Genomic DNA, 26,616 nt, shown 5'->3' on the forward strand with positions numbered 1-26,616 from the left:
ACTTGTTCATCCATCCATCCATCATCATCAACTGCCTGTCCCTTGTGTTTTCAAAATTTCTCTCAAGGGAACACAACTCTTGGGCAGAGCAGTCTTTGTTGTACGAGCAGACTTGACTCTTACTGGGCAGGTGAAGTTATATAAGTAGGATCCCCTGGCTTTGGGTTTGAGATCATCTAATTAAGTGGTAAATTGAAATGGAGAAGTTTTCATTCACCTAGAGGTGCAACTGTGTTTTATTTTCTTATGTGCCCTCACTAGTCGGTATTGATCATTTCCCATGAGCAGCTTGAAAACACTGGTCTCGAAAATAGTTCTTGTTTAGTACCATGTAGTCAGTATCAATGATTTTTGAACGCATAGTTCTTCCAGAAAGTTCTGTCCTCTACCATTGTCACTCTGGTTAAGTACCTTCATCTGGTTGATTCTCATCCTGTTCTTTTTCATCCCAAATTTTCCAATCATTACTGTTTTTCAAGAAAATCCAACACCTTCCTCACGACATGTCTGGTCTGATAAGTATGGTCATCTCAGTCTCATCGTTTGTGCTATCAGTGAGAGTTCTGGTCTGATCCACCACCCATCTGTGTGTTTTCCTTGCTGTCCATGGTGTCCTTAAAGGTCTCCTCCAACACCACAGCTCAGTCCATATGTTTCCTGTCCTGTGTCTTCAGCATCCATCTTTCACATTCGTAGAGTTTTACCCAAAATATAATTTACTAAACAGTTCTAATCGTTGCTGTTGACAACACATGGGCACATCTGAGGGTTTTTTTCCAGATCTTTCACTGGAGCTCTGCTACGTGTGGCATCGTCAGTATTTCAAACACTACTGGCGATCTTTCCACCAGTTCTGAATCCACATTCTTCTTCTTCTAGTCCAGGATTTCCCCTCAAAAGTAATGCTTTTGCTTCAAAGAGCATCGGTTTCAATAAACCCCATTTGGTAAACCAAACAACATCATAAAAAGCGACTTCCACAAATTCCCCACATTCTTGGGCAAGAAACTCCGCCTGCAGTTATCGCAGATCAGGAAAGAAAATGTTAAGGTCGTAAAGGTTGAGGGTCAAGACCTCAGATCTCCTCTTTTTCATGTACGTTTCTGAGGGTAACCCAGGTATCTGTTCCCTTTATACTAAATGGCACCAAAAGGGAATTAGAAAGTAAATACGCGGAAGTGAAAGGGAAATGCGGAAAAGCGACGACGGGATTCGACTTAAACACTGCCTGGGAGATAAAGCGCCCATCGTATCTGCAGAGGAGCAGAAGAGGCTGTCTGTGTGTGAATTGAAGTCCACATATTCACAGAGTGCTCTTTGTAAAATTACTTGGATTCATCACAGCCCTCCCTGTATTCCCCAGCGTGCTCCTCTTCATCTGCTTCACAAAAGCTGAGCTAATTGGTTCATGTCTTTTTTTTTTTCCACTGACTACTATCAATATTCAATCTAATGCCTTGTATCAACTTGAAAGCGAAATATTTTTGAAAAGACAACAAGCGACAACATGCGCTGTTTAAGACGTAAACTATAATCATAGAAAGTTAAAGGATAATAATTAAAAATAAACTTTGTGATGTAGTACCATTCAAGTGGATTGAATAGAACCAATTTTCAGTACTTTCAAGCATTTGGGGAATAAAGCAGAAACTTACAGTATCTGTACCGAGTGCTGCTCTAATAGTCTTTACCTCAAGAGAAAGGAGAAGCCCAAGGAAAGGCACCTCAGCTCAAGATTCCCAAAGTAAACCATACTTGTTATATATTGATTTTATTTCAAAATCATATGCCAATTTCTTTAAAAAGTACATAATGACATTTTTCCTCTTGCTGGGTTTATTTTCTTCCTGTTCAAAAGTCATATTGTGAAAAAGATGATTATCAGGCCTCAAAGTGAGTTGTTACACCTCAAGGCAGGGTTGGGTTTGAGCTGCCTGTTTGTAAAAACTGTATATTTCCCAAGGACCTTAGAAAAACAATCAAAAAATAGAAACAACTTAGGCCTTAGGTCTTAGATATATTTAAATGTGTTTCTTTTTTCTAAATTTAATAATTTCCATATCTTGAACATCGAACAATGCCTGTTTTTTCATGAGTTATTTCTGAACTATGTACTTGCACTATCAATGTGCACTTAAGAAATTAAATGTTTTTGAAGTCAAATAAATAGACTTTAAGTATTTAAGTATATTTCTTTCCCCGTGTTAGGCTGGGTGGGGGGCGCGGTGGTGCAGTGGGTTGGACTGGGTCCTGCTCTCCCGTGGGTCTGGGGCCCAAATCCCGCTTGGGGTGCCTTGCGATGGACTGGCGTCCCGTCCTGGGTGTGTCCCCTCCCCCTCCAGCCTCACACCCTGTGTTGCCGGGTTTGGCTCCGGTTCCCCGTGACCCCGTATGGGACAAGCGGTTCAGATAATGTGTGTGTGTGTGTGTGTGTGTGTGTGTGTGTGTGTTAGGCTGGAAATGGTGTTTTTTTTTTTTTTTTTTACAGCGAAGGAGTAGGATTTCTCTAAAGCATCTTCTGGAGGGTCTCTTTCATAAAGCCCCTTGTGTGACCCCCAACTGCTGGGGGAAATTGAAACAGAAAACGTGAACAAGTTCTGGCATTCGGCAGATATCAAACCCAGGCCCGGCTGGCCCTTACATCAGCTGTGTGGCATGAGGCGCACGCCTGGGGATCTGCTGCGAAACCAGGGGTGGAGCCAGCCGTGACGCTGCTGGACTGCACCCCCAGAGCCACGCGGGATGGCTGGCGGGGAGCGGGGGTGCCACAGGAACCTGAGGTCCAGAAACAGCTCGATGACCTGCGCTCTGCAACACGCGTCATCAACAAGCCCAGGTGGGGGAGCACCCCTCGCACCCCCTCCTGCCCCAAGGGGCCTTACAGTCACCCGGTGTCAGTGTGATTCGCAGATGGAGGGAGTGTCTGGAGATGAGGAGCAGCCTGTGGCAAAAGAGCTGGTGGATTGGTTGGGGGTGGAGGGGGAACAGGCAAACACAAACAGCCAGAGGGACGGAGGTCATTAAGTTTAATTTACATGAAAACAAGGAAAAAGCCAAAGTTTCCCAATTAGAAAATATCTGTAGAATTAACCAAAACAACTTAAAACAATTATTACTCTTACTGCATGATCATCTTTATCATGGAGCAGCGCAAATAAAACATTTTCTACACTCAACAGGAGTAATGAAAACGTGCTTTAGCAGAACTAGTACTCAGGATCAGAGCAGAAGACACTTGGCCTCAGGGACCGTCAGTGTTTGGCTGTCAGTGAACACGAACCCTCCAGCCGTCCCCTTCCTGAGCTCTGGACACTGGGTCCACCTCCTGGACTCACGCAATCAGAGAGGAACCAGTGAGAAGAGGTTTGTTTCCAGTAGTTCAGACGAGAGATCCCCTCTCCAAAGTACCCGGCGCAAGGCGCATGGAGACGCGCCAAGGGGCTCGCAGTACCGTCCACTCGTGAAAGTCAAAGTGCCACACAGGACAAAGAAGTGTCCGCAGGGAGACCACATCCGAGTTCCGTGGACGACAGAAAAGGAGGAGACACCATGGGGACAGCAGTGTCCCCCACTGCGCGCTTCTTGCGCGTTTTGTGCGTCTTTGCGCTGCGCTCCGCTGCGTTCCCGGGTGAGTCGCCTGTGTGTGCGTGCGTGTGTGTGTGGTTTCCAAAGCTGTGTGGTGTCGGTCTGTCCGGCCACCTGTAGTGTTCCCTCGGTCGCTTCTCCAGAGTCCCTGCCTGCGCGCTTTTCCCACCGTCCCCCGGATCGGACGGAGATCCAAAAAAAAAAAAAAAAAAAAAAAAAAAAACCACAGAAACATTAATAAACAGAGCTAAATTAAGTAACTTCTTGGGGTGAAAGCGGGAAAACGTCGTTTATTATATATTTAGCTCTGTTTATATAATCTGTTTATTTATTTCTGCCTTATTTACTGTTGTACGTCGTAACTTCACATCATGTGATTTAAATTAAGTGAATAACAATGGAATCGATCCCGTGGAACATGATGAGACAAAAAGCCCATTTTTTTCCAGTACATAACCTAATATTCAGTGTACTGGTAACCCTCTGAGAAATTCACAGGGGGAATGAGAACTAATCAGTGTGCTGCAGTGGCCGAGCACCTGGACTTTTAACCTGATGGTTGTTGGGTCAAACCCCACTCCCTGAAGTGTTTCGCAGCCTTTATCTAACCGAGGCCTCTGTCCAATGCAACATACATGTCTGTACTGTATACTAAGCTGTTTACAGTGGTTTACCCATTTGCACACTTGAGTAATTTTTACTGCGCCAGTTCAGGGTAAGTACCTTGATCAAGGGCACAACAGCAGGAGTCGAGTTCTAACCCAGAGCCATGTGACAGATAGATGATGGCTCTGACCATTATGCCACCTGCTCTGGTACCCCCAGCAGAGCCAGTAAAACACTCAACTGCACAAATACCATAAGCTGCTCTGCTTAAAATTTCATCAGAGGCAATAAATACAAAATTATACCAAAGGGACACAAGTGGCTTTTCTCAGACAAACATGCAGGTTTGTTCGCATGGAAAAGTTACACACATGAAAGTGTGTTAAATCCGATCTAGAGTAAATATAATAAGGAAAAGGTGACAAATAAATGCAGTGTTTTTGCACATTGATTTTGTTAGTGTTATGAGTGTGTCATCATCGTGTTCCCAGGGACGCAGGCTGTGGGACATGGTCGTCGCCACGGCGCTTCGCTCCCAAACTCACACTTGTTTGCAAGAAAAGGTGTTAATTAGCAAAAACAGTTCAGCATAATTCCCCTGGAGAGTTTCGGCAGGTGCTTAAGTTAAAATTAAAATGTAAATTGTTTTAGTCCATGGTAAACTGCTTACTGGGTGCAGCCAAATCTACACACACACACACACACACACACACACCTACACAATGTTGTTTGCCTGCACAGACTTCAGTCAAGTGCTCATTTCCACTCTTGCTCTTCCGCCTTGCTGGGCTCTTCTCTATTAAATCACAGAGCCTCTCGGCCCCAGTCGGGTGCTGCTCTGGCCCGGTGAGATCTTGGTCTGCTGGTTATCAGAAGGTCACCCAGATGAGCTCTGAAATGCTTGTGAAGATCAGGTGGTTCCTAATTTCAATAAGAACTTCACGCATAGTGGTCTAGCACCTCCAGATATTAACATCTATTCAGCTGGCACCTTTACCCAATGCAGCAGTGTTACTTAACTATCATTTAACCAAATTTACACAGATTTATTCATGTATACAGCAGGGTAATATTTACTGTATCAATTCAGGGTAAGTACCTCTATCAAAGGTAAAACAGCAGGAATAGAGATTCGAACCAAGGGCCTTGGGGGGGCAGGTGGGGTTGAACTGGGTCCTGCTCTCCGTGGGGTCTGGGGTTTGAGTCCCGCTTGGGGTGCCTTGCAGCGGACTGGCGTCCCATCCTGGGTGTGTCCCCTCCCCCTCCAGCCTTACACCCTGTGTTGCCGGGTTAGGCTCTGGCTCCCTGCGACCCCGTATGGGACAAGCGGTTCAGACAATGTGAGACCAAGGGCCTCCAGATTGCATTGAACAGCTCCAGCCAACATATTGTGTGCTTAGAAACAATAAAGACAAACCCCAACCTACCAACAAAACCATGATCAAGGTGTTAGTTTGTACAGTTTTTGCATGAATGTAGTAAAAATGGTGTTGTGCACCGCACCTCACCCCACAAGACTAGTTCATACAACAAGTATAGTGATAGTGATGAGCGGAGGGACCAGAAATATATATCATGACATATATACATATTAGATTTGTCACATATGAGCTGTGTGTGCACATACAGTGTTCGTATGTGACAAAACTAATCCACATACACTTTGTGTCTCTGCTTGGGTTTGGTGCATTAATTTTTGCGCCCTTTGTGTCTAAACACTGTGTGTCATGTTATTGGGGTGTGTGTTGGACACATTCCAGCGCGCTTGTGTGTGAACATCTGTCCGCAGCCCTCATATTTCTGGAATGCTCGTGCTCAGTTGCACGAGGGGGAAAAAGGCAGTTTCGAGCCGTTCCCAGCGATGATTATGCGCACATTTGGCACGAGCGCCACACAATTAAGCATAATATTCCTGCTGTTAAGAGGAGATAAAATGAGTCATTTGACAAAAGAGGAAAGCGAGCACATTGTCGCCCCGATCCCCAGCTGTTTCTGCAAAGGCGACAGATCGATTTATTGCGTCCCGCTGCTTTCGGCGCAAACAGGCGTTAGCGGTTTTTGCATTTCCATCAGCTGAGGACTCGCCGTTTTCGAGCACAGAGAATCGAGAAACATCCAGAATCCTCCAGAATCCTCCAGAATCCTTTCATCACTGCCGTTGCCGTTCTTTGACAAGGCGGCGCCCTTTTCCTGCTCCCCACACCTTTGAAAGGCCTGCGGTTCTTTTCCGAAGGAAGGCAATTCAGAGGCGGCCAGAAGAGGTCATCCCGTTGTACCATCACTTAGCGCTGCCACGTCACGCGTCGGTCCACGTGAGCCGAAACAAACGCAGGTGGCGAGGGACACGGTTTGGACAGTTGGAGAACCGCAGTCCTCATCCCCCGCCCCCCAAACTTTGCAGGAATGGATTTCTTTGTTCGATAGCAGCAGTATCGGTGCAATCGGTCCTCCCCGTTTTTGAAATCGTTTGTATCCCAGCTCGAAAGTCTCCTGGTGGACTTTTACGCAGCTGTGCGGTGGTTTGTCTGAGCTTCAAAGAATCTGGCTTCTCCCGTTAGGGTAATGCTTCGCACAGGATCCACCAGCGCCGTGAAGGGGAGGGACCTCTCAGAGGACGAAGGCCTTCTTTTTCTCGAAAATGACTTTGTGCTCGAGATCCCGTTGGTGAAAATGGGGTTGCTGTGGCACGGTTTCTCACTCGGAGGAAGAGCTTGCGCCGCGACGCAGCCCTTCAGCCGCGCTCCATGTGGAGTAAGACGAAGCCAAATGACTTTGGTTCCGTACCGTCGCTATGTTGCTGTGTTGCTGTAATGAACCCATGGTGGACCTTCTCAGGATGTCGGCACAAAGAAGGACAGAATCGCCATCACTTAATTAGCCTAGAAGGAGATGAGATGGATTTTAGAAGATCAACCCTTGGAACTTAAGCCCAGGAAATTGAGGGAGGGGCAGTTGGTAACGTAGTGGTTAGACGTGCTGCTCTTCGCCCGAAGGTCACGGGTTTAAATCCCACCCCTGCCTCTAGTACTCCTGAGTGATGTACTTTTCCTAAAATTACTGAGCTCTATGAATGGGTATATAATTGTAAGCACCTTAATGTTGTAAGCTGGTTTGGAGAAAAGTGTCAGTTAAGTGTAAAATGTAGTGGTTAGAGCCATGTGATGGGCTTGGGTTCAAATCCCAACCGTTGGTGCATCATGTCCATCATTCCTTTGACCAGAAACACCCCAGAGTGTCTAAGGAATATGCTGATAATTCACTGTTCAAGAGGAATGTAAAAATTTGGAGTGTCCTTACATGGACACTTTACAAGAGCTGTTGTGTTCAATGACAGTTCAAAATGTCAAATTCTGCTGCAGTGCCCTTGATCAAGGTATTTACTATGAACTGTTACGGTACAAATTACCTTGCTGTAAAAATGGGCAAATTAGCATAAGTAGCATAGTTTCTAATAATAACATGACGAATTTCTTTGGTAAGAGGTGTCAGATAGATGAATTCATTAAGTACTGGTTTCTCTTACACAATGAAACACACGTTTTACAAAAATTCATTTGTAGATGAAAATATAATTTTTTGCCTGAATTTCACACTACAAACTGTCAGCACACACAGGAAATGGCTCACAATTAAACAGATGTGTGCTCACAATATGATATAATACAATAATTTCGAGCTCCACTCAAGGTGAGCAGGTTTACTCTCAGGGTGTCTATTTCGCTCAGATTCTCTCCATGTTTGAAAGATAAGGCAGGATTTTTTTTTTTTTTTGCTGTTTGCGGAAAAATCTGCTGAACCTTCTATGGCTCAGGAACCCATTGTTTATTTTTCCAGCTGAAATTGGTGGTAATTTAGAGTTTGTATTACAGTAATTCACGTTGCAAGCAGATCTTCAGACACAAATTACACTCGCCATGCGAAGGGAGCCTGTGTTGTGTCCAGAAAGAGTGACCCCCCCTTCCCCCGTAGGGACAGCTGGTAGTGTAGTGGTTCAAGCTCCTGCCTGTGGCTCTAAAGGTTGTGGGTTTGATCCTGGTCTCTGGCTGGAGTACCCTTGAGCAATGTATTTACTCTAAATTGCTCTAGTAAAATTACTCACCTGTATAAAAGGGTAACTAATTGACCTTAACATGGTAAGTTGCTTTGCAGAAAAGTCTCAGCTAAATGAATCAAATGTAGCTGAGTTTTCATTGTTGATTTGTGTATTTCTGATTTATACATCGTGCTCCTATGGAATAAAAAAGCAGAGCAAAGAAATGTTTACGGAGAAGTGTTTGTGCTCATTGTTCCTCCAACTCATCTTTCGTACTGGGAACTGGGAAACTTTGCCGTGGAGTTTAAACGCCCTCAGAGGTGTTTCCTCAGCAACATTTTCCACAAAGAGCTCCATGGGCCAGTTTCGCAGATGTGGCCAGAAAGGAACGCGTGACCCTTTTTCTGTCTCTTGAGTTCAAGAAACAACTGTTTATTCCATCTTTTGCCTCGAGTCTCTAAAATGAGCATCCAGCAAACATCCGCATGGAGGATATTTGAATACGACACTTTCGTAGCCCGAGGCTAAGAATCGTTGGGTTTTACTGCAGTTCCTCGGCACGAAAGGCTCGTGTAAAACTACTGATTCATTTTTAACAAAGTTTCCATTAGTGTCATTCAGTTGAGTCCAACGGGAGCCACGGATACAACTCATTTACTGACGGCCGCGGGAAAGTCTGTTAATTAAACGAGAACCAGGTGCGGCATTCGGCCTTCATTGAGAATATTTAATTGGATCCTTGGCTGTCGCTTTTCTCGTTTGTAAGTTTAGTGATGTTCTGCCTTTTTTTTCCCCTCTGAATTATTATTGAAAAAAAGCCTCTTTATTTATTTATTTATTTATTTAGCAAGGCTTCCTTTCTTTTTATCTGAATCTACAAAACTGAGGATTGTACAAATAGAATTGGTACCTGGTGTCTTGTTGTTCCCTGGAGCAGAATCACCCTGGTGTGTCAGCTGTGTGCCTTAAGTGGTATTTAAACAGGAGTGGAAAGATGTGCTGTGTCCCTATGTATACACCTTAGACGGAATTTAATATTTAAAGGCGGTTATAAATATCAGAGCCTGTGGAGGAGCTGAACTTATGTGTCATGTTGTGCATTTCATAGTTTAAGATGGGGGTCCTGTTCAGTGGAACTGATATATCTCTATTGTCCAGTTTTGTTTGTAGCCCTTATGATACCCAGCAACCTTTAAAATAAGTGTTATATATATTTTTTTTTTAATGTAACACATAACATCAGGTGGCCCTAAAATTGTTTCCTTAAAGGAACGTTATAAACATGCAGTACGAAGATTTCAGGTGTGTCTTCGCTTGTGTTGACATAATGGGAAGGAAGGTGGTGAATTTAAGATGTGTTTGTTCCTCTGGTTGAACAGAGACTACAGGGGACCATAACTGCAAGGTAATAAGATGGAATTATCTAGAAAATTAGTTGTGATCCTTAAAGTGCTGTTAGGAAAAAATGGGAAAAATCAGTGGTCTCGGCAATAATGAACATTTGTAGCCTGGTCTCACCCACTCGAGTAAATGAAATGACATAATTGAAGTCTGTTTTTTGTTTACTGTGGTGTTTATATATAAATACATCATACCCTTTCATCAGAAGAGATTTATTTATGACCATTTCTTTGCACTTGACATTTACTCTGGGATACTTTTTTTACTATGAATCCAAATAATAATATTGAGCTCCGCACAAAGATGTGTAATTATTCTGCTCCTGCTCTGTCACTGAAAAATGACAAGGAATTAAAAAAGCCTGGCTTGGAAGTCATTTTACCATTTTTGGTCTTGGTGAGAGCCGTTCGGAGGCCTTCGCCTGCTGTGACCTTGGCTGACCTTTCCTCTGGAAAGCTGGAACCCACAAGGGCGAAACAATGAAGGTATCTCGTTCTAACCAGGTCTGCAGGTTCTAATTATATGTATTACAGTCGTGAAAACTGTGATTAAAAATGTTTTCGATTCACGAAACCGAGAGTGATTTGCAAATGAAACGCGTGAATAACCATGTCGTTCTGAACAAGTGCAGAAGATTCCTGGTGTGCTGGAAACCCTCCGTGTCTGAGATTCAGAAATCCTGTGTGACGCCGGAAACTCTCCGGTGATTTCTTCTAATTAAATCCATAAACATTGTATTTGTACACTGGTACAGAGTAATTGAACATGTCAGTTCAGTTGCTGTACAGTTGACACAGGAGCGCCAGAGATTCTCTATTCCTAGGTCTCCGGCGCCTTTTGCATAATGATGTGTTTGGGAATCTGTGGTGAATATGATGGCGCTCTTCTGCATCGCGTTTCCCACGTTCTCGCAGCGCCCGAATGTGCACCGGGAGGTCATCGGGTCTTGCAAAACCCGCGGCGCAACGTTGATTATGACTCGACGGAGCTCCAACACTCGTCCATCCAAGACATGGTGTGTGACCACTCGCTGCCGCCGGGTTGGTACCGCTTCATGGTGGGCGACAAAGCGGCCGAAATGCCTACCAGCTGCGTGAAGGTGAGTTCCTGACATCCCTGAACCCCCTCGTTTTTTTCCATCTTTTTTGTTCTTACTTCCGTTCCTGCAGACCGTGTTCTCAAACCCCCAGTGGTCAGTGTTTCTGCAGTTTCATTCACATCTGTGTTACCCTTAAAGACACAGATCTTAGAAAAAAATACCACTCTTTGCGTAAATGGATGTTATTTTCCCAGCTCTGTTGGAGAACAGCCCAATTTGACACCTTTTTTTAAGGTTTTAGTGAAAGATGGATTATAAACTTGGCATGGTAGCACAGCGAGTAGTGCTGCTGTTGTTACAGCTTCTGGGTGATGCAAGAGAATGTGAGTTTGATTCCCACTCAGTCTGTGTGGTGTTTGCATGGGTTTCCTCTGGGTGCTCTGGTTTCCTCCCACACTCCAAAGACATGCTGTTCAGCTTCACCCATAGTGTGTGAGTGAGAGAGAGAGTGTGTGTGTTCCACTGATGTATGGATGACTGACCCAATATGAATAGTGTATCTAGCAGTGTAAGTCACCACGGTGAATAAGGTGTGTGGGCTGATAACACTACATAGAGCTCATTGGAAGCTGCTTTGGGCAAAAGTGTCTGCTAAACAAATAAATGTGAACTTGACAGTATAAGTGATTTTCTATATTAATTATTGAAAAGTAAAAGTTAACCTGAAACACACTTTTTTAAAACGTTCTATAACTTTTAAAAAGTAACGAAGAATCTTCACCCCACACTTATCTTAAAAGTCGCACATTTCCAATGTACAGAAGATGACTTTGGTTTTTCGTGCTGTAACAGTGTGTGATTTCAAACAAGTTTTATCAGTAGCGCTCAATACCTTATTGCACGGTCTGATTTAATATCCCCACCGCTGGAGTCCGTGGTAAGTGGTTGTGTTGGTGTCTCACACTTCATGGTTCTATTCTTGGTTTGAATGCTCTGTGCTGGTGCCAAAACTCAGTGGCGCCGAACAACTAAAGATATTTCCAGCGTGTGCCAGGAGATATGGTATTGTACTGACTGCCTTTGATCCACAGAGGTTCGGTGCCAAAAGCAGAGTAGCATGGACGGACATCCCTAGCCTATTGACTTCCTCCCACCGTTCAATGTAATGAGTGTGATGTACAGAGCAGAACTGGGAGAGCGTGGGGGTGACCCCATTGTTCCTCAAATCCCCGAGAGTGCTGTGAAAGCTTGTCCAGTTCCAAATTTTCTCTATTTTTTGCCGATTTATGACATTAAAGTTACTTTATCAGTTAGTATTTGGATGAGACAGAAAAAGTGGCACAAGTGCCGTTTTAATGTCATTTCCTTGCTGTAGAAAATAATGTAAGGTGTGGCTATAGCTGTGAAAAACAAGTCAATCACAGCGAGTAACTCGTTGTGCCACCTTCAGCCGCAATGACTGTAACCAAATCCTTGCTGTAGATGTTGACCAGGGTCACATGTTGATGTCAAATTTTGGCCCACTCCTTTATTCAGAACTGCCTGAGCTCAGCAGTGTATATTTTTTTGAGCATTTACAACTTTTTTCAGGTATTTCCACATCATCTCAGTTGGACTTGGGTCAGAACTTTGATTAGACCACACCATAAACTCTTCACCCCAACCATTCTGGTGCTGACTTGCTTGCTTACTTGGGATCGCTGTTTTGCTGCATGACCTTTCAGCTTCATCTCTTGCACCGATGGCCTGGTATCCTCCTACAGAATTTTCTAGTACGAAGAGGAATTTATGGGAGAACAGTGGTCAGGTCCTGTGGGAGCGAAATATCCCGAGGCCATTACACTGCCATCACTATGCTTGATTCTTTGTAGAATGTTTTCCTCTGAAACACTGCAAGTGCGCTGCACAGGAAACAATCAATATTCATGAATGCTCATCATTGCCGAGAGAGTCCATTTTCTGCTGAGCCCAGATGTGATGGTCTCTAAGAGGTTCTTGTGTGCTCTGCTGGTGTGTTGCCCCCTCCCAGGTGAACCGGTGTGGAACCCAGGCCCCCGTATGGTTGACCCTGCAGAACGGTGAGCTGCCCCGCCCCGGTGCCATCCGGCGGCTCACGGCCTGCGCCACGTGGCGCTTCCTGGAGGGTGAAGCCGAGGACTGCTGCCTCTTCCGCATGCCCCTCTCCGTGCGCAACTGTGGAGACTTCTACCTGTACCACCTGCGTCCCACCCAGGGCTGCATGGCCTACTGCGCCAAAGGTGACTCGCCGCAATTCTCACAATCCCGCAGCAGGCAGCCGCATATCAAGATGCCCTAGAGTTGCCTCTAAAAATGATCCTCTGAGGAGATCGAAGCGCAGTTCAACGAGCCCGAGACTCAGCCCTCGAGGACCTGCACTGCTGATGACTAAATGTTTTTGTTGCCTTGCTGCTCTCTTTCAGATGACACACAGAAAACCATTAGTCATTATTGTTTTTCTGCGAGAAGAGTCTATAAACTCGGAACATAAGTCATAAAAGCTTTTACTGAGTCTTTGTGTCTGGTTGCACAACCCGGCATCGCAGGAGTGCGACTCGGTTTTCTGTTGTGGTCATTATGGCAGCAGGAAAATCCTCTCAAACGCCCTTGTGCCTCTAAGAGTAACCATTTTCTTAAATACTTCTGTTCTACGCAACAAAACCATGTGAATATAGTTTATAACTGAATTTCCTTTATTTTGTATGTATATGTATCCTGTTTTCAGTGGTTACGGACTTCAGACCAAAACTTTGTCCGCCAGGAGAATCGGAAGTTGATGGTGTTTGTCAGGGTAAGAAATTAACTTTGTTGCACAAGACATATTCCTGGTCTGGTGACACTTTAAAATCCTACCGTTTTTCTCATCCAGTTTTTATTGGCTTTTGTTTCTTAACGCATCTCACAGCAAACTGAAGAAATAGCTCCGGAGGTCAAAGAACAGGGGATGGTTTAAGTCTTGAGAATAGTAATATGAGAGAGATCTCACTGTTGTCATTATGTGACAAGTACAAATGCTCAGAATGCTTCCCATTAGGGTAACAGGGAGCATTCCACTGTGGTAGGACTGTGACATTTACCAGGGTGCCCCGACTGGGTCCTGGAGCAAACGAACATCCCTCCCAGCTCTGTTGACCTTGTTCTTGTATGTTATCTGGTGTTTGGAGAAGCTTTGAGATAAATTTCAGACCGAAAATGCATGATCTCTTCAAGAGGAACGGTCACACTTCAGTGTTTTTTGTCATCTAAACTTTCTCCATATTGACTTTTTCAGAAAGAGGCCAAGGAGGGTGATGTGTAGGATAGCTCGGAATCTGTACTATGCTTTCCTTATCCAATGTGTTTCACATGTGTCCCTGGCCCAGCGAGCATCCCTTCCGTGTCCCTAAGGCCGACCGTGTCTCCAGAGTTGATTGGTCGCTCCGTCCACCTGCGCTGCCGCTACAGCGGTGTGACGTCACGTTGGCCGGTGGGCTACCTAGTGGTGTGGGCACGCCACCCGGCTCCCGGATTCAGAGAGGAGGTCGGGACGGTCTCCACACTGGAGACATCCGTCCTGGTTGAGATGGATGGGGTTCGCTTCCGGCTGGGGGACACGGTAATCCCATCCAGGTTCACCCCGATCACACATCTTGTACCAAACGATGGCCTGGGTTACCTAGTGGTTGAGGGAATGGGCTGAAACATTGTCACATGTCCCGAAGATACGTGGCGAAGCAGCTACTGTTGTGCTGTTGTTTGTTGCTTGAAGCCAATAACCTTCTGTGTCAATAATACAATTGTTGCTGACCAAGACCAATCATGATCTATTTACAAATAATAACAAATAGCAGACAGAAGGTTAACGCTGCTTTTGCCCTATAGGATGGCCTGTAGGGCTACCCAATGGCGGTTTCATTGAGCACATGCAGTTACTGGCAGACAAAAGGACTGAAGTATCTCCTTTGGTACATTTTACGAGCAGAGAACCATCATAACACACTTTTTTCGAAGTGGAATCTTGTGAACAGTGACCTTGGATTCAAAGTATTTTCTTAGCACCTGCACTGTTTCCTAATAAGTGTTTTTGTTTGAGTGTGTGAACTGTAAACCATCACATGTAGAGTGCTGGCAGACCACAGCTAGGGGTCCGAGGAGGGTGAATCGGTCGCAGGCCGAGCCATCTTGGCCGACTCCTTCATACGCTCTGGACTCGGTCACATGATTTCTGGGGAGGTGACTGATTGGTTGTTGTGTAAGGCTGCCTCTTCCCCATTGGTCCTTTTACACAGTGAGGAGGGAGGATGGTTTGAGGGTCTGGTCGTGGTGGGACCATCAAATCTTACATTCATTGTCCACTTAGGAATCTCCATATGCAGCTCCACCAGGTCAGCCTGACATTTCCTACATCACACCAGGGGTCTGTTAGACACAGTGAAACAGACTTACTTGCATCCCTTCTCATTTCAGAAATGCCTGTAATGGCAAGCATTGGAAACAGTCTTATTACTCAGGATGATTTAAGGTATAAATATAAACACTGCGGATCGGGTAGTTCAGTTAAATGTGTATATAGTTATAGGACGGTGCCACATGCACCACTGTGGGTTTACTGTGAGCTGCATTTTTTAATTAAATTTAGATACAAAACACATCAGACTAATGGTGCGGCGATGAGCTTCAAATGTGCCGGCATTTCTCGCCCACAGATTTCGTGCAGCGTGGCCACGTTCCTCAGGAACGCCACCAATGTTCAGTCCATGTCCAGGGAGAGCGAGGCCTTTTATGCCGGAATAAAGGTACGTCGTCTTCAGGGGCCTGGGTTTCAAGGAGCTTTATTGGAGAACTGCTGCTCGAACAGGTCTTTGTTGTCCAGCCAATGCATGGATAATGGAATCCAGTCTCTGAGTATTTAGCTTCTCATTTTTAATGTTTTTTTTTTTTAATTATTCTCGGTCCTGGAGATTAAGAAGCATTGTGGTTCAATTTATTTTTTAAAAAAAGTACTTTTATGGGCTGTAAGAAATGCTGGATATAGAAGTGCTGTCAGTGACTGCTCACTGTGCTCGGTGTAGACAGTTCTGATTCATCTCCTGTTCTAGATCAGAGTTCCTCCATCAGGGCTTGAACCAATAACCTTCTGATTAGCAAAGGAATAAGGAGTCTTTGAGCAATACGGACAGATACATGACAAATGAGAAAAGATTCAGGTCCCAAATTCATATAAATGTGTACGCACTCAGTGGCCACTTTACTAGGTACAACTGGGCATCAATGCAAACAGCCTGCTTCTCCAAACAGTGGATCGTATGGCTGCAGCTCAATCCAGAAAAGCACATAGACGTGGTTGCGAAATTCTGATACTGTTGCAATAAGCACTGGACGGAGCAAGATGCATGATCTGAACCGTTCTGAATGTGATATGACTTTTGATGCCAGGCGCGGTGGTTCCAACATCTCAGAAAAAGAGACTCCGATTTTTGCGCACTGCAGTGTTGAGTTTAGAGACTGCTGCAGTACATGAAAACACATCTGCTCAGTGGGACTTTGGTGAGTGCGAGAGCTTAGAGGACAATAGCCAGGCTCATTACAGCTAACTGGAAGACCGTAAGTGCTCAGTACCACAGTCCAACAATAATCAGAATTTGGTGTCGGTGGTGGTGTCATGGCGTGGGAAATGGTTCTGACTCTGATGTAGGGAAACAATCTTCTCCTTTTACTCAGAACTGTTGAATCTCACTACATTCACGAAGGGTCTCAAAACTCATCTCTTTTGGATTAGCTTTTTCCATGACCTCTTATGTGTATGAGAAACTTTTAAATGTTCAATAGTTTTGTGCTTAGAAATTGTTGAATAATGGGTAAACTTTTATGCAGCTGCTGAAATGTGACAACGTAAATGTACTGTGGAATCGTGTATCGGCATCCAAATTTCTCCTTCTGTTGATGTAAGACACACTTTGTATTGTTCTCTGAGATGTACGTCACTTTGGAGAAAAGTTTCTGCTAAATGAATGAATAAATGTAGGAATGTTTTTTTTTTTTTTTTCCTGCATGTATAAGGATCTTTCATACGAAGTGAGAATCATTTTAATGCCACAACGTACCTATGCATTGTTGCTGACCACGTGAATGGTGTCCCTTCATGGCCACAATGTACCTTTTTTCAAAACTTCCAGAAGTATTATGTGATATGTCAGAACCATGTGTCATTTCAAGGTGGTTCTCAGAACAGGAAAGTGAGTTCAGTTTACTCCAGTAGGCTGCTCAGTCCCCACATTTCAACCCATAGCTGGTAGTGTAGTAGTTAGTGCTACTTCCATTGATTCTGAAGGTTGCAGGTTTGATCCCTATCTCTAGCTGTAGTACTCTTGAGCAAAGTACTTACCCTAAATTGCTCCAGTAAAATTTCCCACCTGTATGAATGAGTAAATAATTGTAAGCTTGTAACCTTAACCGTGTAAGTTGCTTCAGAGAAAACTGTCAGCTAAATGAGTAAATGGATGTAACCCAATTGAGCTCCTTTCAGATGAGGTGGAACAGATAGTTTGTGCCATGAACAGGTGATCACAGGAACTGCCAGATGCTATTGAATCAGCATGAACCACATTCAGTAAGGAATGTTTCCAGAAGCTTGTGCAGTCCCAGCCTCGAATTTCAGGATTTTTTTTTATGGAGACAGAAGGAAGACCTTCCTGTTGCTTTGAAGGTACACCTAATAATAATGAGGTCATTGAGAGTGTGTGTCTGCGTGTATATATTCACACACTTTATTTCAGTCCCCGAACTTTGGTTATTCATTCCTGCTGTTTTCTTTTTTTTTTTTTTTTTTTTTTTTTTATAAAATATTATATATACTTAGGACGGCAGTTGCTATAGCTGATGGCTTGAAATCCAATGGGGTCGACTGAAATCCCCCATTGCTGTAGTACCCTTGATGACGGTACTTAGTTTTATCTTTATCACCACACAGAGACAAAATACAGAACCATGAGGACTCTCCAACATCACACCAAGAAATTCAATTCACGGCTCAGCTCAGCCTAATTAATTAAGTGCTCGGCTGGAAAGAGCCGCAGTGTACGGGAGAAGCCATGGGGGATGGCGCCAGGTGACTCTCTGTGTGTGTGTGTGTGTGTGTGTGTGTGTGTGTGTGTGTGTGTGTGTGTGTGCATGCGCATGCGCGAGCAGTTTGTTCCGGATAGGCTACACGTGGCAGAGGATGGCGGGAAACACGCCGTGGGTGTCTTCAGCACCGTTCCCATTCCCTGCCAGGCCGGGGGGCCCGGGCGCCGCTGCTCTCTAACGCTCCAGCTCAGCGTCCAGAGCTCAGGTACGCGGTTGCACCATCGCACTGCATGAGGCTGCATTTATATTGCAAATTACGCTGAGCTGGAGAGGAAAAGGCAGCAATATATTAATGATGTCTCCATGTTCAGCTGTTGTGATGGACTTCACTCGGCTCCCTCTTCTTTCTTATTATCGAAGAACACCTTCCAGCTAATGGGTATATGTGCTTATTGAATTCTTGCCATAATTTCAGCTTTCTCTCCGCTGACAGTGCCATGAATAATGAATTGAGCTGTTCTTGGTTTTACATTGCATGAAGGACACTGTATTGGCATGCTGCGTTAACGCTCTGGCTGTAAACACACCTCTGATTGCACACTACCCTCGTCTGTTTAAAGTCTCTCTCCCGGCGACGGCCGCGGCTCCGTCTCTCCCACGCTGCCCCGAGGTGTGTGCTCGATGATGGGACGAATGCGGTACAGGTGCGTGCTCTGCATTAACAAGGTCTCCCGGGACTGTTGATGCGCCAGGTAACCTGGGGCCAGACGCTCCGGACGTCGCCCTGTCGGAGTGCCAGGTGGACCTGCTCCCGACGCCCTGCGGGGATGGCGGCTGCGCCCGGGCCTCCCTGCTGCTGACGGCCGTCACCGACTTTGCGCGCGACGGGAGCCGTGAGAGCCAGATTGTGGCTCGGCCGGCCCGGGACAGCCCCCGCCTGTGGAGGGGACATACCCCCCCGACGCTCAAGGTCAGTGAGGGCGCGGGGCGCAGTTCACACCCACATTCGCTGGTGTGTGGTTATCTGTGATGCAGCTGTAATGTAGCCGAGTCCTGTGCTCTGGGCTCTGCTGACGATTCAGAATGATCCATATGTGGTGGCTTTATTGGGGTATCTTCTGAAGAAATAACTTGAAACTTATTTTTCAGTTTTGCTGTATGTCAGAAGTACCTGTTTCATTACTTGTTAGTATCTTTTTCCAGAGCTCCCCTCACTTATTATTGTCACGTGACCTGAATATTGGAGTTGCAGGTGGTGTAGTGGTTAGCACTGTCTCCTTGGTACCAAGGAGGCTGGGTTTGAATCCCCCTTTCTGCTGTAGTACCCTTATCAGTGTACTTACCCGTTATAATGATGCAATAAAAAAGATCCTGCTGCATAAATAGAAAAATCACAGTAAGTGCTGTACAAACCCGCTAGTGTAAGTCTTTTCAGGCAGACATGCTAATTAATGGTTAATAAAAACAATTCATATACATACATATACAACAGTACAATTAAATTAAGATGGCATTTTCTCCTCACTGTCTTCCTTTAGTGGTGTAATTTGGCTTTGTGATGCTTCAAATCTTAGTTCCGAGAAATGTCTGTGTAGGTAAATCTTGTGGTCACATGCAGTGCGGTATTAGAAGTCCCAGCCCTTCAGTGAGGTCACCTAGCATTGGTGTAGCCAGTAAACACTGCCTCTCTGACCCATGTCGAACCCTCGCTTGATTCCATTGGAATTTCCGCTATCCTTCCAAACGGCTCCGTCTGGTCGCTCCGGCGTCTTACCTTGGGCAGGGATAAAGACCGCTTCCTTCTAGCTGGAAACCAAAACACGGTGTCAGGCTCTAAGGGGCATAACGGGTCGCCCCTGGGCTGCAGGTCACATCTGTGTTTAGTGAACACATGAAAGCCGCTCTTTAATCCTGAGCGCCGCGCTCCCTCCTTCCGCAGGTGGTGGTCGACGACATTCCTACGGCGAGCTGCTACTCCTTAACGGATCCTCATGTGGTCACGTTCGATGGCAGGTACCATGTGAAACATACATTATTACCTGTAAATCCACTACTTTTATGACCAAATTGACAATGAAAGGATATAAATTTGTTAGAGATGGTAACTGGTGCAAAGAAATATTAACATTTCATTATTTGCAGGCTCATTCTAGGGATAGCTGGTAGTGCAGTGGTTAAAGTTGCTACCTTCAGACCCAAAGGTCACAGGTTTGAATCCCAGCTGAAGTACCCTTGAATGAAGTAATGACTCTAAAATGCTCCAGTAAAATTACCCAGCTCTGTAAATGGGGTAATAATTGGAAGCTGCTTTGGAGAAAAGCATCAGCTTAATGAATAAATGTAACAATGAATATTATGTGAAAGTCTTCTGTATTCACATATATTTAATTTTTAAATGCAGTTAACATTTTTATGCTAATACCTACAGTATAACTTGAGGTCCTACACACTAGAGTAAATTATAGAGTGGAGTTGTATATGAGCTACTGTATAGTTTAAAAATAAATGTTTGGCAACTGCAATGACTGAACGTTTGAAGGCTGCGTTAGAAAAAGCTGTTGACTTGCACTACATGTAAATGAGTAACAGGTTCCATATCTAACCCAAGTGCTGCTTCTTCAATTCCCAAAAAAATGAAATTTTTTCTTAGGTAGAATAAGTGATACTCTGCTGATCCCGAAGGAAATTTCACTAACTGCTTTTGTTCCTTTTTCATAAAATCGTCACAGGCACTTCGGGTAACTTCAGTGGGCATGTATTGAGTGTTCAATTTGTCTCCTTTCCTCCCACCCCACATATATGTTCCGTAGGCGCTACGAGAACCACCAAACAGGGATATTTGTGTTGTGCCGCAGCGCGGTGCGTACTTTCGAGGTACACTCTGTACAGCGCGATTGCGAGGAGCGCTTCGGCTCCGCGGTGTGTACCTGCGCCGTGGCGGCCCGCGAGGCCAACGACCTGGTCATCCTCGACGCGTGCGCCGGGCCTCGCGCCCCGCACCTGTCCGTCAAGACCCTGGGAGGCGAAGTCTCCAAGGGCCTCAAGATCCTAGAGTCGCATCATGGCAAGAAGATAACGGTACGTCGACGGTACGAAGAAAGCAAGCAGGGGGAATTTTCACCCTCGCTTTCAGGCGTTCCGGACTTCTAATACCATCTATTTTCCCTCTTGCTCATCATTCGCGGTGCTCATTTCGGAGTCGTTCTTACTTCCCGCATTCGCCGGGTGGTAAACAGCATTTATCCACTGGGAGGGAATGCTCTCATGCTGCCAAGGTTGTTAACAAGTGTGATTACTCTCTCTTCATACGAGACCCCAGACTGGAGAAGAGGATTAATTTGGATTAAAGCAGAGAATGGGTAATTCGGTCTCTTATGAGGCCTGCATTATTTACCACACACTTCCAATCCCGTATGCACATAAGTAAACACGTGTACCTGAATATAAAGGGAACGGTTTCTTGAGGAAAGTGCGTGTGTGTGAAACGCCCCGGCGTGAGGAAGCGTGCCGTATCAACATTTTCAACAAAGCCGGTGTACTTGGGTGACTCTGTTAACACAGGAAGTGATGTAATATGTCGTCCCCTCTGGACACGTTGCTCACATACTTCTTTGCAAGTGGACATCTCCCTTGCTTCACCCTACACAGGTGCTGTTCCCTTCAGGGTCCTTCATGCGGGCCGACCTGAGCGACAGGGGCATGAGCGTGACTGTGCGAGTGTCGAGCGCTGATTTCAATGCCACCCGTGGTTTATGTGGGACCTTTGATGGCAACAACCGCAATGACTTCCATAGACGTGATGGTGCCACCTACAGGTCGGAGGACCTTGTGCTCTTCATTCAGGAGTGGAGGTAACACGAGGCCTCTTCTAATGATCTCATGACGGCTCCACGGTGAGGGTCAGCACCTCGTAACAATCTGAAGTGATGTAGAAACCCTTGAATTACTGCCCAAAAAGGCTCTACTGAATTATCCAAGAGCTGCAGCATCCACTTTCGAGTCTCGAGAATGCTGCCTTAGACATATTCAGATATGAAACGGTTATCTGGTTACAAGACTTGACACTTTAAGGTTCCATTAATTCAGAAAGCAGTCCTTTTGTTCTGACTTCAAAGCGTTTTTGTTTTAGAAAGATTTAAATAATGTGTAATTGATAAGTTAACCTTTATCAAAACCGAAGCACTCTCTAGATATGATGTCTCAGGGATTAATTCAACAGGAAACGTGATGCTTCGTCTTCTGAGACACATTCCTTCCATGTTTCTCTGTGTCAGGATCCCAGCGCCACAGAGCCTGTTTGACTCTTCACCACCCACAGCGGAGGACGAGATGAAGAGGAATTTCTGTCGATGTGAAGCTGGGAGCGACACAGATGAGTTCCCCCATCGACGGGCTCCGGCTCGTTGCCTCGCTCATGATAACGTGGACCACACCTCCATCTTTGCTGCCGTGGATGTCACAGCTAGATACACCGTGCACGTCAAGGCAGAGCAGAAATCGCCGGAACAACCAGATGGAGATCGCTCTCGCCACTGGCGCCAGGGTTCTGCTGCTTCAGTCAACAATACAGACCCAAGTGGAGTGAAAACCAGGGGAAAGCTCGAGAGGCAGTACCAGAACGAGAGCAGGAGGAGGATGGAATTTGGTTCCTTGTCCTACGTGTCCCCTGTGGACCTGCAGTCTCCAGGCCAGCCTCTGCTGCAGGCCACCTGGCCCACTCCCAGTGGGCTGACTGCAGCCCAGGCCCTGGAGATATGCCGACTGATGCTGGTACACTCTGATGTAGGCATGATCTGCAGGGAGCTGCTAGGCCACCAACTGGAGGAGGCGGTGGAGCTTTGCCTCCTGGATCTGCAGCTGAAGGATGATGTGTCCTGGGCCAGCAGCTTGGCCCCTTTCCTGGAAAACGAGTGTGAGCGGAAGCTGTTGGAGAACCGCACCCATCTGACTCAAGGATCAAGAGGGGCCACAAGTGGTCCAGAGGGGCTCCTCTCTGCTGTGAGATGCCGCAGTTTTTGCAGTGGGAGAGGGCAGTGCACTGAGGATGGCTGCCGCTGCATCCCGGGCTACACCCACCATGACTGCAGTTTGCCTGTTGGTAAGTATTCAGTCCGTTGCTGTACTGTTGCAGCCACTGAGCATAAGCAGCATGAAAAGTGTGTCCTAGTTCACCCTAATTCAATGTGCACAAAAATGCTGTAACTGGACGTTCCATAAAGCGTTCATGGACCACTTGTAAATTAAGGTTTTTTTATGCTATTCCCAGTCAGTAAGTATGTGGTCTACTTCCACAGTACATCCAAATGGATCATGTCACACACTCCACACTTTAACACCACACTATAATGCATTTTGGGTCACAGTTCTGAGACACAAAGGCTCCAAATGAACATGTCGAAACAGAGGTACGGTCTATTTCACTGCCCAGATGTCATTGTTGAAAAAAAAAAATACACGGTTGGAGTTACTTTGCAGTAGAATACTGGTTATTTTTTTCTGTTTCCTTTAAGAAATGACAATTTTCATCCAAGTACATATAGTAGTTTATTCAATATACAGTCTTCAAAAAGATAATTAGTTTTAAATGTTTTTTTTTTTTCCTGTTATAAGCCTTTATATTGATTTAGTGATTGATTTTTTTACAAAACTTTGTTCAGTTCAGATTATGTATTGTATTTTGCAAGAGGAATTAAAATGACATTAAACTGATATTATTCTGAGATCAATAACTGCATCAGGAATGATTAATCACGTCAAGTCACTCTTACGCATGCTCTTATGATAGTGCTCGTATCTTGCCATCTCTATTCTCACTTTTTACTTCAGGTGAGCAGATCCTGATTTTTCAATTGAAATGCATTATGTCACATGCTCATGCTGATCTTCTGTTGTTGGATACATCTTCAGATCGGATGCACCAGTCTCTTGGAATACTGTCTGTATCTCCAGGGATGGAGCAGATTGGAGTTTAAAATGTGGTTCATCTGAATTCTTTCAGTTATGCTTTTAAAAGGTCCTTTTGTTGCTGGCACACGAAAATGTCATCAGTGCTGCAGAACCAGGCCTTCAGCCATATATGATGGCCTTTAAGTCTGTAGGACATTAATATTTTGGCCCAACAAATAAATGGTATGGTCCAACAATAAGCACTAGAAGAAGGTGTGAAGCTCTGCAGTACAAGGTACTTACAGCTTCAGTAGTACGCCCCATGGGCCGGAGGCAGCACCGCAGGTTTGCAACAGGATTGGCACCAAGGTGGTCCTTGGCTCCAGCCATCACTGCAATCTTGTCCGTTAGCTTTTCTGTGTGCTGTGTTTTTTCCCCTCCACCATGGAACCACATTTGACTGCTGTCTTAGTTTCAGGCTCGTTCTGACTACTCACCAATACCCTAATCATAGTCAAGTAGGAGGAATGATGTGTGCTGCAAAGTTCACTCTTATGGCAACATCGCCATGGATTCAAACTGGATTTCACATCCACCAGATATGTGCAAAATTCAAACCACTGAAATATCACCCAAGTTTTAACTGGCAGCTGTTAAGTGAGCAGTATTTTTTTTTTTTACAGTTAGCAAACTAAGCAAAGGCTCATGACAGAAATGTGTTAAGTCCCATGAGGTATCAATGTCCTGTAGTGCTTCAGAACCATTCACGGACTCATGGGTCATTTGTTTGCTCCACACACATAATTGCCATCTGATTCTGTACATGATCCTAAGACCCGTGCCTTAGGCTCACTGGTCCAAGTGCCGAGCGAGACCTTCCCACAAACACAGAGCGATCAACATCAGATGTGCTTCACGAGTCCACAGATGGAGGTCACAGCTCCCAGTTTGTGCTGGTTGGGTTGTTCAGCATTGCTCACGATGGCAAGCACATCTGGTGTGGGGCTCTGGGGACTTCTTCAGATGGACACAAGGAGCAGAGATGATGATTACGATTTCAATTTCCTTTTTCCCTCTATTCACTTGCCCTATATAGAAAACACTAAATGCAAGTGAGGATTCGTGTTGCCTGCATCCAGTCCTCTGTGTCCCATATTGAATTTCTATTTTCCCACCAAAGTTTTCTTTTTGTGGAATATATTTTGCATTTATTTGTCATCCATTGTTTGTGCTGTACTGGTTTTTCTGAGAAAAGGTGTTTTTAACAATGGAGTTAGTTAATCCACAGGTGTAACATACTGAGGTCGGTGGGTGTTGGAGGGGGAATTATTGTTATCACTGCTGTTCTTATGACTATATGAGCATTTTAATTTCACAGCATTGCCTGCAATTTGTGCATTTTCTCAGCTGCCTGCTGTTCGCTCCTTGTTTGCTGCTGTTTATTCAGTGAGTCCCCTCTCCGTTTGTTCCGCCAGCAGGAGTTGGCGGAACAAGCAGTCGCATCGATGCAAACTGGATAACTTCCATTTCTGTGAAGTTTTCCCAGGCCTTAATAGACCCGTCAGTTGTTTGCATTTTGCATCACTGTCAGGGACTAGAAGAGACACCATGGAGATCCACAGCTCACGTCATATAAATATGCGATTAGCATGGGTTTTGTGAATGCTTTGTGATGTAAAGAAATTAACCAAGTGATAAAATAAACCTCAGGAATAAATATCATGAGTGAAGGAAAAAAGAAGCCAATTTGCAGTTGCGTTTGGCTCCCTTGCAATGATCAACGGTTGCATCGTCATTTGGCAGTTGTGGCTCTTGGCATCTGCGTGGTCTAATTTGCATAGTCAATTTTTCATTTTGGCATGTTGTTTGTTGACCAGCTTACAGCATCCAGATAGAGGCATTAAAATTCCTGTAACTGTCACCACGTCTGTTCCTGCAACTGTGTTAGCTAACTGAAGAAAAGTACCATTCTCTACCCTGTCACTGGATGCACTCGATGTTCCTGTTATTTCCTCTCATTCTCATCTCAACCCAAGAGTCTCCGCCCCTCTCGGATTCTTTTTCCCCACCGTTGGATGGACCGAGCACTTCCGTTGTTTCCTTTCAGTCTGTCGTCTGAGTCTACACCCATCTCGCGCTCTTCACTTCCATTGGACAAACTCCGCGACCGCTAGGCGAAGTGGTCGTCATCTTCTTGTAATTGCCATCACTCACTTATTTTGATTGGATGGTGCTCAGTAAGTGACTGTTCGCTGCTGGCAGTCGACACTTGATGACTCGTAGTCAGCATTAATGCAGCAGGTCCAGCATCTTGTGCTGCTCTCTGTTGAATGATGGTTTTTGTTTATTTTCTGCACTTTGGGGAATTGCAAGGTCATAATGTTGAACAAGTTTTTTTTTTTTTTTTTTTATTTTGCGCAACTGTTAATGAAGTACGTTAGCTACAGAATATGTTTTACAAATTACTGGTGCTTGTTGGAGCTGTGGGCCCAGCTGTTTTGTTTATTGCTCTGGCAAAATTGACAGACTTTATTTACACACATTTGCAGCCGTGGAAAGCGTGGCGGTTCGCTGCATTATGCATCGCGCAGCAGTACTCTTGGACTGGAGAATTTTATAATCTTTGGTGTTCAGCTGGCAGCCGTGCCTTTCCAAGAATTGCATGAATTTCACGAGTCTTCCCTTTGTGGCTTCTCTGCATCGAAACATAATCCATGTCCTTCCACTGGCGGCCCTGATGGAGACTTCCTTGGCTGACATAATGCTGCTTTTGTTCATCTGTAAAATCTGCTTTCCGGCAAAAGGGCTCCAAGATGCTGTCATGTGGGCTTGTTTTTCACGTGCCGTCGGTTAATACCCCGCAGCACCAGAGTGCAGAGCCAGTTGAATGTTCACCTGTTGGTTCCATCTGTCTCGAGGTAGCTGAGATGAGGGTATGCAGGTAAAGGTATCCCTGTCCTGATTAGCTAACTTTTCCGTAATTCCCTTTCTGATGATGATTAAT

General features: G+C 45.1%; 1 protein-coding gene across 3 annotated transcripts in view; it reads left to right on the top strand.

Annotated features, from left to right (window-relative positions):
• The first annotated feature begins 3,396 nt into the window (after positions 1 to 3,396).
• LOC108928273 (von Willebrand factor D and EGF domain-containing protein) overlaps positions 3,397 to 26,616 on the top strand; it is a 59,829-nt gene continuing 36,609 nt past the window's right edge. For all 3 annotated transcript variants that reach the window (XR_003798043.1, XR_003798044.1, XM_029256953.1), the window contains exons 1-12: positions 3,397 to 3,628; positions 10,540 to 10,724; positions 12,694 to 12,922; positions 13,408 to 13,473; positions 14,045 to 14,277; positions 15,368 to 15,457; positions 17,850 to 17,991; positions 18,479 to 18,696; positions 19,666 to 19,739; positions 20,537 to 20,804; positions 21,375 to 21,577; positions 22,001 to 22,824. Coding sequence is in view for 1 of the 3 variants with exons in the window: in XM_029256953.1 (XP_029112786.1) it covers positions 3,550 to 3,628; positions 10,540 to 10,724; positions 12,694 to 12,922; positions 13,408 to 13,473; positions 14,045 to 14,277; positions 15,368 to 15,457; positions 17,850 to 17,991; positions 18,479 to 18,696; positions 19,666 to 19,739; positions 20,537 to 20,804; positions 21,375 to 21,577; positions 22,001 to 22,824 (2,611 nt within the window). In the remaining 2 variants the exon portion in view is untranslated. The remainder of the gene's footprint in view (positions 3,629 to 10,539; positions 10,725 to 12,693; positions 12,923 to 13,407; positions 13,474 to 14,044; positions 14,278 to 15,367; positions 15,458 to 17,849; positions 17,992 to 18,478; positions 18,697 to 19,665; positions 19,740 to 20,536; positions 20,805 to 21,374; positions 21,578 to 22,000; positions 22,825 to 26,616) is intronic.

Source organism: Scleropages formosus, chromosome 12 (genome assembly GCF_900964775.1).
Source record: "Scleropages formosus chromosome 12, fSclFor1.1, whole genome shotgun sequence".
NCBI classification, from domain to species: Eukaryota; Metazoa; Chordata; class Actinopteri; order Osteoglossiformes; family Osteoglossidae; genus Scleropages; species Scleropages formosus.